The sequence below is a fragment of the Manacus vitellinus genome, unplaced genomic scaffold (assembly GCF_001715985.3).
Source record: "Manacus vitellinus isolate BGI_N305 unplaced genomic scaffold, ASM171598v3 scaffold_32_pilon, whole genome shotgun sequence".
NCBI classification, from domain to species: domain Eukaryota; kingdom Metazoa; phylum Chordata; class Aves; order Passeriformes; family Pipridae; genus Manacus; species Manacus vitellinus.
Genome location: NW_021940460.1, coordinates 334,254 through 347,477, shown reverse-complemented (window position 1 = coordinate 347,477; position 13,224 = coordinate 334,254). Strand labels below are relative to the sequence as shown.

Below are 13,224 nucleotides of genomic sequence, written 5' to 3'. Positions count from 1 at the left end.
TGTTAATGCATTAAGGGTTCTTTAAAACAGTTAATAATTTGTATTAAGTGGTTTAGCTGCAGATTTTTAACTACTTAACCACAACAGACTAGAAGCAAATGGAATGGGGTTATTCTTAAAAAGGTTTCCGTTATCCTATGCTTACCTTGTAATCGCTCCATCTCTACAGAATCTGTCCATCTCTACAGAACTGTGTGGCTCTTCTGCTTTAGAGATGGAGGCAGCAGCCCACAGATGCATAGGGTGCCTGCTCTGCATCCGCAAAGTCTTGGATACTGCCAAGGCTGTTCTGTCAACTTTCATCTCAAGTCCAGGAGAACAAAATTTGGGTTTAGATTAGAGTGGGAAAATGGAAACAAAAGAGAAAGCTGAGTAAAGCTTGAGTAAAGTGTTCAGAGAAATTGTGTGATAGAAATTATTCAAGTTAAGTCAAAGACCTTGGGCTGCTTCCACACGGGAAGGTCACCAGGGCCAGACGCAGCCATCCAGGTGAATTACTGAGTCTCTCTGTGTTGTCCTCAACAATCTGTATGAGTCCTGCCATGGAATTTGATGCAATCACTATGTGTAAAAACCAGCACAATACTATCCTGTGGAGTAGCATGGGGAAGCCCACGAGGTTGGCTGGATAAGGGGGCTCATCTCATTTCTTGCACTTAGGTCTGTGCTAACCCCATACTGATAGATGATGGACCTGGTTCTCCCTGCCTCTAAAACAAACCTCTGTCCTCCCATTCTGTCTCTGCAGAGCTTCCTTCCTCGGAACACTTGAGCGTGGCTGATGCGACATGGCTTGCCCTCAACGTGGTGTCTGGTGGAGGTGGCTTCTCCAGCTCCCAGCCCATTGGAGTGACCAAAATTGCCAAGTCAGTAATAGCACCTCTAGCTGACCAAAACATCTCAGTGTTTATGCTCTCCACCTATCAGACGGACTTCATCCTGGTAAGAGAATGTGAGAGGAAAAGGCAGAGTTACTGCCACTAGATGAGGGTTCAGTTAGGCATTTCTGGGAACGAGTTGTTTGGGAAGCAGCAGAAGTACCAAAGTCTGCTTTCCCCAGAGCTCTGTCCCTTGTAGTTAGGCTTTCTGACGTCTCAGGAGCTTTTCCCATGGAATGAAGCATTTGTTGTCATGAGTTGTCTGGTGTCTAAGGAGAGTGCTGAGCCCACACTACAGTCTCTCCCTCAGTGGAGGTTCTGGCAGCATTTCTCACCATCACTCAGACATTGGTTTTCTGAAAGTTAGAGGAACACAGTGTCTGCTGTCAGGTTGGCTGGTGATGGCTAAGAGGCTCCAAAGTTGTTTTGGACAGACTGTTTTTCTGTCTCACACACACGTGTGTGTGTGTGTGTATGTGTGTGTGCCCTCACACAGAGCCCAACCGTATTTCCTGAATAAGAAAAGGAAAGGCTGAAGAACAGGCAAGTACTGAGTTCTTGAAGGGATGCTGGAAAAGACATGAGACATCCTCCTCTTAGAAATCTCCACACTCTTTTCACAATCTTAAAAGCACTCTGAGGCTCGCACTGGCATCACCAAGTGTGCTTCTCTAAGACACACACAGATGGTAATTATTGTTACACACCACAGATGGTAATTATCATTACACACCCGCTGGCTCAAACAGGAGTCACATGTCCACTTCTCAGTGCCCTGAAAGCATGTGCCCTCCACTGCAGTATCTTGTCACTTCTGGAGCACACCATCACCAGATAATCCTGTTGTCACCTCCAGGTGCGTGAGCGAGACCTGCCCTTCGTGATGCACACGCTGGCTGCCGAGTTCACCATCCTCAGAGTAGTGAATGGGGAGACAGTGGCTGCTGATGACTTTGGGATAACAAATGGATTTGTCAAACCAAAACTAGGTAAGGACCAGCACAGGCTCAGCTTGCCAGGGAGTTGGTCTCCATGACACATGGGGTGGAAGTCCTGCCTCCTAGCTTCCTCCAACATTTGGGGGAATGTTTATCCTGTTGTAAGGTAGTACTCGTACAAGGCTATCTCAGTACAACCAAGGATTTGAGTAGGTTCTTAACTTTCTGAGCAGTGCTGATGAGTTTTGCTGAATTTTGGCCTTTTAATGCTTGTTTCACATCTCTAGAGGAGACATGCCTTTTGTAGGACAGAAGGTTAAAGTACAGTTCATTGCAGTTGCAAAAATAACATTGTCTGCAGCCCATATTTCCATGCTTCAACATTCCAAAGAAAAATGGCTTCTATAAAAGCTTGTTAAAGTATTGCAGTGATGTACAGAGAAGATTGTTGTTCAACTTTCACACTTCAGTGCCAATGAGGATCAAGGCCACAATGAGCTCAGGACTGTACAAAAGCTTAGTATGTTTGCAGTCTAGAGGAACAAGCATCAAGCCAAAGGGCACAATTAGGAAAAGGAACAACTTAAATATATATGTTTAGCTGGCGACCTCTGTGTAACTTTTTGCCCATAACCAAAATAAAAGCAGAGATCAGTTTTTATGAAGTGCCACTCAATTTTGTCACTCAGGAGCTATAAATCATCTGATTTAAGAAAATGAGCCTTAAACAAAAAATGCATTAAGGAAGGACACAGTGAAACGTGTTGATTAGGCACAGGTGTGTAGTTTACTGTGTTGCTCTATTTACTAGTTGGTTGCCTAAATACTGGCTGCTTCTTAACCGCTGGCTGCAATGTGTTTGCCAAACTGCTGTGTGGCAGACGGTTTTTAATTTTTCTAGATATTATCATCCCCAGAAATGAGGAAAAAGAGGATGGACTGCCAACAACCACAGCTGGAGAAATGCCTTCCATGGCCCTGCCTTTTAAATGGTGGAAACCTGAATTTTTTTCCACTTTTCAGTTTGTCTTGGCACCTCCTTTAGGTTGTCCCTCAACTCATGTGGCTACACCTGATGGTGTGAAAGCCCCTAGGAGTAGAGAGCTGGGCTGGGTACTCAGGGTGATACCACCCTATACCCCAGGGAGAGCACCACAAGAGCAGGTTGTGCACAGGTCCCTCAGTCCCTGTCTGAGAGCCAACACGTCTTCAGCTATGAAGAACTGCATTACAAATACCTTGAGCTTTCTCTGCGGCTGCTGCCAGTGCATGGATAATACGGCTGCTGGGACAGGAACTTTCTGCAGATGTGGCTTCACAGTTGTATGTGTCCATGTGTCTCTTTCAGTTCAGAGGTCTGTCATTCATCCCCTTTCCAGTCCGAGTAATATGTTCTGCGTCACCAGCCTGGATCCAGATACCCTTCCTACTGTTGCTACACTCCTAATGGATGTCATGTTTTACTCCAATGGGTAGGTCATGCAGGGAAGTGTGCTTCCAGGAGAGGTGTGCCTGGCGTCTGGAAGCACAGAATCCCATTACTCCTCTGGGATGCTCAGGGATCTGCTGTGGCCTTGTGCTGCTCCAGTGCTCTGCACTGGGGGAGGAAGGTTTCACAGACTCAGGAGGGTTGTCCTGATAGGTGGAAGCCCAACGGGCTTGAGGGTGCCCAAAGACATCCGCTGGTTTTGGAAAGCTTGAGCCTTTCAGAGTGAAGTTAAGAGCAGCCATGTGATCAGTGTGCTGCATATCTGTACAGCTGGCTGGGCTGCTGCCCTTTGGTGCCTGTGGCTTCTGGCCCACAGCCTCCTGTGAGGGGACCTTGGGGCAGGGATGGGAGAGGTTTGTCAGATGTGGAGATTGCCTTTTTTTCCCCCTGCAAAATAAAAAAATTAAAAGCAGTATAGAGTGACAGGACTCTGTGACACTTCCCTAAGTCAGTGTATGAACATTTCTGGTTTCACAGCCTTCCTGTGTTCTAGCCATAGTTAATGTTCTTCTCTTCTGTTTCTTCAGAGTAAAAGACTCGGTGGTGGGCAACGAAGACTCGGGACATATTCGCTTTTTCTCCTTTTCTCTCATCGAGGGTTATATCTCCTTGGTCATGGATGTGCAGACACAACAGAGGTGAGCATTAGTCTTAGGGTAACCTGGACCTCAAAAAAAGCACCTGGTATGTTTTCAAAGGAGCAGGAAGCAGCTTAGACTCCTTCACGTTAATTATTGGGACCTTCATTGCATCAGTGTCTTTCACCTTACTAGAGTAAACCTTTGTCTTCCTTCAAGACTGGCCAGAGGGCTGGAGCTTCAGCCTGGGGCGTGGAAAACCTGGGAGGCCAATTCTTCTCCATCACAGGCTGCCTGACTGACAAGTTGGGCAAGTCTCTTACCCACTGGTCTCCTTTCTCCTGCTAAGAAATAAGGATCTCTGCAGAGATACCAGGGACCTCCTGGGGATAGTATGGAAAAAAGCACTGATGGTGCTCAAACACAAGAACAGTGGTCAACATTTACATTCCTGAGAGCAGGTATAGAAATACATTCCATCCCTGGGTGTGTCCTAATGCAGCTCAAATGAAACCTTCACGGTCTCAATGTTTGTAAAACTGGGGCACAGCCTGTTTCTTAGAAATCTTTTCCTGTGCCTCTCTCGCAGCAGATGCTGCTGATTTACCATAGGACACTTGGAGGGGCTGGCAGGTGCGTTTGCCCCACTTGCCCTGAGTTTTCCCAGTTTGCCCAAGCTGCTGCCCTGCTATTGTTGACTTCAAATGTTGCAGGAATGCAGGAAGAGCAGATCCCCGCAGGCAGAATCTGACACACTCCTGTGTTTTAATTGCCATGTTTGGTGTTCCTTTGCTTTTACAGATTTCCTAATAATTTGTTGTTTACAAGTGCTTCTGGCGAACTATGGAAGATGGTGCGGATTGGTGGGCAGCCTCTTGGCTTCGGTAGGTGACATTTGGGGGATCAGTTGGTGTGCAGGCAGTCAGTCGCCTCAGGGCCTTCAAGGAGTATAGAAAAATCCATCTGAGGCTGAGGTTTTTTGAGAGTCAGCAGCTTAACATGACTTTGTGAGCTGAGATTTTCAAACAGGAGGAGTCCGACTCCTACCTATTAAGTCAGATTTCTAAATATACTCCTGAAAGTGCTACATGCTTGACAGCTCCAGCTAAATTGCATTCATCTGCTGGACTTTGGAGGTGGCTACTGCTGGGGCTCTGATTAAAGAGAAAAACTGGACAAAAGGTGGCATGGAAACGCATTGTAGATTACTGGAATCAGTGGTCCAAAGGCACTGTCGTGCTCCAGTGCAGAGATCATAGAATCCTAGAATCAGCAGGGTTGGAAAAGACCTCTGAGATCATCAGGTCTAACCCTTGATCCAACACTGCTGTGGTTACTAGACCATGGCACTGATGCCACATCCAGTCTCACCTTAAAAACCTCCAGGGACGGAGAATGCACCACTTCCCTGGGCAGCCCATTCCAATGCCTGATTGCCCTCTCTGTAAAGAATTTCTTCCTAATATCTAACCTAAACCTCCCCTGCCAGAGCCTAAGACCATGCCCTCTTGTCTTACTGATAGCTGTCTGGGAGAAGAGACAGACCCCCACCTGGCTACACCCTCCCGTCAAGTAGTTGTAGAGAGTGAGGAGGTCTTCCCTGAGCCTCCTTTTTTCCAGGCTAAACAACCCCAGCTCCCTCAGCCTCTCCTAATAGGACCTGTGTTCAAGTCCCTTCACCAGCCTTGTTGCTCTTCTCTGGACCTGCTCCAGCATCTCGACATCCTTCCCGAACTGAGGGGCCCAGATCAGGTTATTCTCTGACTTCGGTAGATTTAGTATAGATTTATAGCTGTCCAAGTAGGAGTCCTGATCTCAGATGTTTCACATTCAGTGCTGCATGTTTTCTCTATTCAAAAAAATATTGGTCTGAAGTAACACAGAGCAAGTGCTTCATGCCTGGAGGCATGTTCTTATTGCTGTGTCCCCTGCAATTTTAAGGGTCTGATCTGAATACTGCAACAAAGGCCTGATCTTCAGGAAACATGGGGGCTCCTTCCCATGGGCTACAAAGTACAAGCTTCAAGAACATTTCTGAAAAATGTTTGGCCAATTTTTATATTTAATTGCAACTTCTACACCAGACAAACAAAAGTAGCAGGAAGGAAATTTTCGTGTACTTTCTCTTTAAACATCTTAGAGGCAAAATATGTAGATATGTCACTGATGGCACATCAGGACACTGACCAGGCCCCTACATATGTGATGTTTAAATATGTTAACTTAAAATCAAGTTGAAATGTTGAATTTGGATCGGTGAAACTCAAGATTTCATCTGAAAACAGTGTACCATTTTATCTGCAACGAACAAGACAGATGAACGATTTAAATTCCATTTAAAGCCCAGAAAGCCAACCGAATAGCCCGAACAACCAACCAGATCTTGGGCTGCATCCAAAGGAGCAGGGCCAGCAGGTCGAAAGGTGGTGATTCTCCCGCTCTACTCTGCTCTTGTAAGACCGCACCTGGAGCACTGTGTACAGATCTTGTGTGGACATGGAACTGTTGGAGCAAGTCCAGAGGAGGCCACGAAGTTGATAAGGGAACTGAAGCACCTCTCCTATGAAGACAGGCTGAGAAAGCTGGGGCTGTTGAGCCTGGAGAACAGAAGATTTTGTGGAGACCTCACATCAACCTTCCAGTATCTGAAGGGACCTACGGGGAAGCCTGGGAGAGACTCTTCATCAGAACTGCAGTGACAGGACAAGGATTAATGGGTTCAGACTGAAAGAGGGGAAATTTAGGTTAGATATTAGGGAGAAATTTTTCTCTGTGAGGGTGGTGAGACACTGGCACAAGTTGCCCAGGGGGGTTGCAGATGCCCCAACCCTGGCAACGTTCAAAGTCAGGTTGGATAAGGCCTTGAGCAACCTGGGCTAGTGGGAGATGTCCCTGCCCGTGACAGAGGGGTTGGGACTAGATGATGCTTAAGGTCCATTCCAACCCATTAATGTTCTGTGATGAGATTGGCATGAAATCCTGTCTCAGGGGCTGTGGTGGGCTGCAGCCTAGGAACCATCTCTCCAGGGTGACAGGTGGGTCAGCATCTCCTCTTTCAAAGGTGCAGGGCAAAGTGTTTGATAGCAGAGAAAAATGGAGGTAAAGGGCATATGAGGCTGGTTGTGGTGCTTCCTTCTGAACATCATTCAGTGCCTTTCTTTGGACCTCTGAAAATCGTTTCAGTTCTAATGTTTTGTGCCTTTAGAGATCTGCTCTGTTGCAAAAAGAAGGTAATAAAATTAAATGTGCAAAAAAAGCCTGATTCTGTGAGAAAGAACACATTTCATTGCAGAGATTCCTTCTTGTTGGAGTTTGTAAAGACAAACTACTCCCTGTGTAGCCGTGGAGTTGGTGAGTCCTGGGAGTTCTGCAAGCCCCTCCAAACAATGATTGATTTTTTGTCTCCCCACAGATGAATGTGGAATTGTTGCTCAGATTTCTGAGCCTTTGGCCGCAGCCGATATCCCAGCCTACTACATCAGTACTTTTAAGTTTGATCACGCATTGGTGAGTATGAAGACAGCTTTTTTTCCCTGGGAGAAAACTCATGATGAAAATGTCATTTCCATCTGGATAGCTTGTTGGAGTGCCTTTGCTTCTATATAGCCCAGCAGACACCTCTCTCCAGCCTCCTCTTGGCTGTCACTGCCCTGTGTCAGAGGCTCCTGAACCAAGCCCAGCCCTACCCAAAGGCAAAGCTGTGTTAGTGAGTGTTGTTCTGGAAAAAGGCTGCTTCCAGTCTTTAAATACCTGCAGCAATGGAGACATCGCAGCCTCCCCGAGCAGTCTTGTTAGCTGCATCCCTGTCTTTTATTAGAAAGAGCCACAAACCCTCTCCCATTTTGCTGCAGACATAGTTGCAGGCTCCAGACTCTTGGGATGGTGCTGTGATGACCCACCCTTAAGGGGAAGGTGCTTCTTTAGGTGCTTCCTTCCACTTAAGGGTGGGCCATCCCAGGTACCTTTGTTGTGGGGAGCATTTTGGAGAGTCTCCCAATAGCAGACCCCTGCCTTCATCTCTTGGTGCCTGCATGGCCCTAACCTTTGTGTTTCAAAACCCATCTATTAGCTCTGCTGCCCCTGCATCTTCCTCCTCATGGTGCAGACCTTTGACAAACGAGCAACAATTGCCAGCACAGCAAGGGAAGGCAATTTTAAAGCAAATAAGTTTGTTACCATGTTCATTCTCCTGAGTGCCCATAAGCAGTTACAGCACAATCATCAACATGAGGGTCTTGCCATCCTTACAGAGTTCTCTTTTATACTGATGGATATTTTACTTTTTAGGCCTACCTTTGCTCTTCCTTTGGCTTTATAGGACACCCTCAAAAATGAGGAATTTCCCTGGAAAGGGAAAATTGCTGTGCCTGTAGCCAGAAGCAGAATGGCATTTGTCTTGGAGCCCATTTCCCTGGTCCTGAGGAAGGGAGTCAGTAACCCATGCGCTAACAAGGCTGCAAAACTCAACTGCGTTATGCTATTCAATTGTGTTTTTTTTTTAAATGTGCCCTCTATTGCATTATACTTCTCCTTTCATCATTGCAAATTCATTGCTCAGGCCCTACCTTTGACCTGTGAAAGCTCCAGTGAGTTCAAAGCAGGTTTTGGGGGGCTCAGGAGAGCTTTAATTTCACAATTGGTATGAACCATTAGCAGATGATAGGTCATGTGTGTAAAGAGTAAAAGTAAATATTATTTCAGATAGCAAAGGTCAAAGTGTTGTATGTGTTTGTCTTATTTTCTTGAATTTTAACTGCGCTGATAAGATAAGCTAATAAAACACCATTTAAAAATCAATACTGTTAGCTTTGCCTCACATTCTTGCCATTGTGTGGCCCCAAGTGCCCACTTTCTGTGCAGAGCATAAGGTGCAGAGTGCTTCTAGGTGTCAAGCCATATTTGGAGAGCTCAGCCCTGTCAGTTAAAAGAGGTATTTAACCGAAAACTTGTGCCATACAATTGTGATGACTCTGCAGGCAGCTCCACCCTGCTGGAGTGCTTCATCCTGATGCCTCCAGCCCCACAGGAGGGGCCTGACCTTGCCTTCCATCAGCTGGCAGGGCATTGAGGCCATGCACTGAGGTCTGCAGATCTTCCTTATTCAAAGCAGTATTTTAGTGTTTTTCCTTGCTACTTGACGTTTTCTTTATATATGGTTTTAAAAGCCTTTTCTCCTGGACAGTGCTTTTCTAGCTGTCAAACCCCTCCATCCTTTGGAAGGTGCATTTCAAGCCCTCCTTTGCCTGACTTTGCTCTGGGCACACTGGCCAGGTTTAATGCTTTTTGGTTCTAAGGTGGTTGTGTTGGCCAAGACCCTGACCTAGATTTTGTCATATTTTCCCTAACTTTGCTACCCAGATACCATGACTTCTAGTGACATTTCTCAAACTCTAAGTGCATCTTGAACCCTTTCTCTAAATCCTCTCTGTCTTTATTTAAGGTACTGACCTGTTGTCAACAATTTGGAGCACTTTATAAAAGTTTGTTGTTCCTTTTGATCTGTTTTTTTTTTCTACTGTGCATCTTAAGGTGTTTTTTGTCGCTCCGGTGTTAATACTGAGGTCTTCCTGCAATGCTGTCACTGTAGATGTTTGCCCTGGAAATCAGGACTTGTGCTTGAGAGGAAATAGAGACAGTGTTGGAGATGGGAACCTCCAGGTCTCTGGCCTGTCCCCTGCGTGATTAAAGGGCTGGTGAGAGCCACTGTTTCCAGCTCCCTCTAGAGAGAGCAAGGGATAAAAGTCCTCTTTCCAGGTGCTCTGCTCTTGGCTGCCTCATGCTCACAGATGTCTTGCTCTCCTTCACCAGCATTTTCTTTCTGAAGAGGCTGAAACTGTGTCTGGGATGTAGTTTGGAGCTTTACTTCTCCCTTCATGTTTGGTGCTTTGGTCTGTGCACTGCCTGAGAAGTGAACACAGTGCACCAGCTGCCCTGGGACAGGGATCATTTCTAAGGGGCAGGGAGGGGTAGAACTCCTCCTCTGTTGGTAAAAATAGGATGGGTCCTGCAAAGCAAAACCATTTGCGTGTCTGTCCTGGAGAAAATCCGGCCCAAACATTTGTGGGGTGATTGATACCACTTCCATGCCGTTAAGGGAGTCAGGCATTTTTCAGGGAGTAAAGGACCAACCCAGTGTGTTTCAGGGAGGAGGTGGGTCTGTCCAGGTCAAAGTCAGTTGGCCAGAACTGGCCAGTGCTGCTTTCTCCTGCTTCTGTCCAGTGGTAACAGAGCATATGGAGAGACCTGTACTGCTGAGCATCGCTGGGGCTGACGAGGAGGGTGTGGTTTGAAAACCTGACTCCTATGCCTTTTCTCATTATCTTCTGGAGAGGCAAGGAGTCAAACACCTTCTTCCACTGCAGTGTTCAGTGTTCTGGGAAAAAATGATGGAAGGGCAGGTAATGGAAAGTCCTGTTCCCAGTGGTGGAGGTATGCTGGGGTTTTCTTCCTAACCCAGAAGAGTTCTCTGTGTGCTTGTTTTAAGATTATTTTCTTCCTTTCCAAGCTGACTTTTGTTCACACATCATCAGAGATTCTATCTTCCCATTGGAAAATTGAACATTTTTCTTGTTATTTCTCATGGGTTTTTTCCTCAGTTTTGTTAGAAGCCTTGCAGAAAGTCACAGTCCAGTTGTATTCTGTCTGAGCTCTGGAAATTGTCAGTGAATCCAGGTATTGTGCTCTGGGCCTCCTCCTCTCGCAGAGGAGACAGTCCTTCTTTAACTTACTTAACGTGAATTATTTTGGCTTCTTGCAGCAGCTCGCGGACAGTTCGTTTTTTCCCTCAGTCCTCTTTCCACTTTCCAAGAGCTGCCTGTTCCCTGAGCAGTCTTGGAGTTTATGTAATGGTCAGATGCCCCTTTTCTGTCTGATGTAACTTCACTTGCGATGTTCTTTTCTACTGATGACAGTTGCTCTGAGAGCTTTTGCATCTTCTGTTACAAGAGATTTTTCTTGCAGTAAGCGTGAAAAGATACCCACTAATAATTTTGTTTATGAACTTCTATGGTTAGGTCTCCTCACAAGACTGGATAAGAAAGTGTAGATGCTACACCACACCATTTGGGAACCCCACCACAAGCAGACTGGTGGTTCTCTTCTTTGTTTGATGGCTGTGTTCTCCTGTCACCCAGCATGGTCTTCCCAGCTTATGGGTCCCAAACCTGTAGGATACCCCTGAACGCCCCATGGAGCCCCTAGGCAGCCCCATAAATCAGTCAGCACAGGCACCTTGCATGAGCAAGCTCCTGGTGTACAAGGCCTTCACCAACAAAAGGAAAGGAAAGGAGGGGAGAGGAAGAGGGGAGAGAAAGACAAACCCCCAAATAGTTGCCCCGCCACGAGCACCCACCATATGACAGCAAACCAGCCAGCTTTCACTTAGCAAGGGGATAACTTAACTCCAGGGACACTGTGGGTTAACAGATGTGTCCTTGCATGTGGAGTCCTTTCTCAGTGGAGTTCAAGTGTCCAACAGCAAAGTACCTGCCTCCTTGGGACTTTGTCTCCTGCCTCTCTTTTCCTTGTCATCCATTTTGCTGGAGGTCATGACCTTTCTTTTTGTTTTCTTGCAGGTACCTGAAGAAAATATAAATGGTGTGGTCAATGCACTCCAAGTCAGTCAAGCTGAAAAGCATTAGAAATGTTCTGAGCTGGTTCCAGATGCTTTTTATTATTATAATTATTATTATTATTATTATAATTATTATTATTATTCTTTTTTTTCTGACAGTATTTCTTGAAAAATCTGATTACAGAGAGTGACATGAAAAGAGACTGTGGAAAGCTGAGCAGAAACAGCTCCAATAAGCTTTTGTTTTAATTATTATTATTATTATTGTTATTTTATTAAATTTATGAATGAGGGGAAGGAGGAAAGGGAGTTCAGGTGGTTTCCTGATGTTCAGCTCCAAGGTGAAGTGTACCCTGCCTGTGTTCTCAGTGTGAAAGGAGCTGCCCAGGGTCCCTGTCTCTCCCCGTGGGTGCACTGGCTGAAAGCAGCAGGATAGGCCGAGAGCAGATGGACGGGCTACTGGCTCAGAGAGCCCTGAAAACCAGAAACAAAATCAAACATGGAATTAAACAGAAAAGATGTCACATAGTGCTGGCTTGTCTCCTCGCATCAGACTTTCTGAGGACTGTCCATCACTGCCTGTGTTGAGGTAGGATGGGAATTGGGTTCTGTTTCCCCTAACAGAACTCTTTGGTGTTGGAAAAGGGGAAAATATCCAGTTGTTTGACTTTTCCTCTTTTCCCTTCTCCCTGCAGTCAAAGCCTGGCTGCTCTGAGAAAGCCTGGATGAGGGGAGAGCTGTTCTGGCCAGTTTCTGGCAGTGGTGTCACCCAGACTTCTGTCTGCATTGAAGCTTGGCTGATTTTGCCCAGTTTCTCCCAGTCACCCTCTCACTGCTCCCAGCATCCTCCTGCTGAGAGGATGTCTCCTGTCTCCTGCTCCCAGACAGCTACTGTCCCCTTGCCCCATATTGGAGCCATCCCTCAGCCCTTGTCCCCCAGGGCCAGCAGGAGGAGGGAGGTATCTTTTTCCTGTCCCCTCAGGCTTTTTCCTATCCACTCTGTACATGGGGACAAGAGGGTTGCCTGGGCTCCCTGGAGATCTGCTCTTGCACATCACAGACCACCTTGGCCAAGAGCCACAGCAGGTTGTACCCACCATGGCCAGAAAGGTGCCTGAGCCCTGTGGGGACCCTCCTGTAAGTTTTTCATCATCTCCTTCATCTCCCAGGTGGAAATCGCTGCTGGCTGGGGTCTTGATCCATGGGATTTTCCACTGGGTTCAGTGTGCAGTCCTTTGAAAGTAGAATGGTGCTGAAAATGCCTAAAGTCTGAGGTGTTTCCATCTGGTCCTGTCACAGGAAGTTGATGGGGGCTTTTCCTGCTCCGGGGCAGCAGGAGTGTGTTTGTACCACAGGAGCCGCCCATCAGGGCCTGTAGTGCCACCTGGCTCCGAGTTGTGCCTGCGGCTGCTCCCAGCACCATAGAGGACAGTGAGGACCAGTGCCAGGAGAGCAAATGTTGCTCAAGACATGGATGCCAACAGTCTGCCCCGTGTGTGACCATGCAGCAAGGAGTGGTGAAAGGAGAAACTGTCTGCAGAGGACCCTTCTTTTGTGGTTAGCAGCCCCAGTATATGTTGCATTTCTCAACTTCTTCCACTCCAGTCTTGACATAAAGAAATTGCAGATCTTGCCTTTTTCCGGAGGGCTTTCCAGCCATGCTTCAGAGACAGCCTCTTACAGGATTTTCCTGAGGCTGTGTGAGCCAGGATTTTGCGTTAATCTGGAGGCAGTAAGTGAGCACCTGAGATGATGCCATGGACATGGC

General features: G+C 46.7%; 1 protein-coding gene across 2 annotated transcripts in view; it reads left to right on the top strand.

Annotated features, from left to right (window-relative positions):
- Positions 1-11,978, top strand: part of CASTOR2 (cytosolic arginine sensor for mTORC1 subunit 2) — a 120,370-nt gene extending 108,392 nt beyond the window's left edge. Inside the window, exons 3-9 of one of the 2 annotated variants that reach the window (XM_029961370.1) lie at positions 749-942; positions 1,735-1,867; positions 3,165-3,288; positions 3,833-3,943; positions 4,685-4,767; positions 7,296-7,390; positions 11,458-11,978. In XM_029961370.1, the coding sequence (XP_029817230.1) occupies positions 749-942; positions 1,735-1,867; positions 3,165-3,288; positions 3,833-3,943; positions 4,685-4,767; positions 7,296-7,390; positions 11,458-11,523 (806 nt within the window). In that variant the 3' untranslated portion in view covers positions 11,524-11,978. Of the gene's footprint in view, positions 1-748; positions 943-1,734; positions 1,868-3,164; positions 3,289-3,832; positions 3,944-4,684; positions 4,768-7,295; positions 7,391-8,170; positions 8,362-11,457 lie in introns of those variants that run through there. The other variant, XM_029961371.1, reaches the window with a different exon arrangement.
- The last annotated feature ends 1,246 nt before the right edge of the window (positions 11,979-13,224 follow it).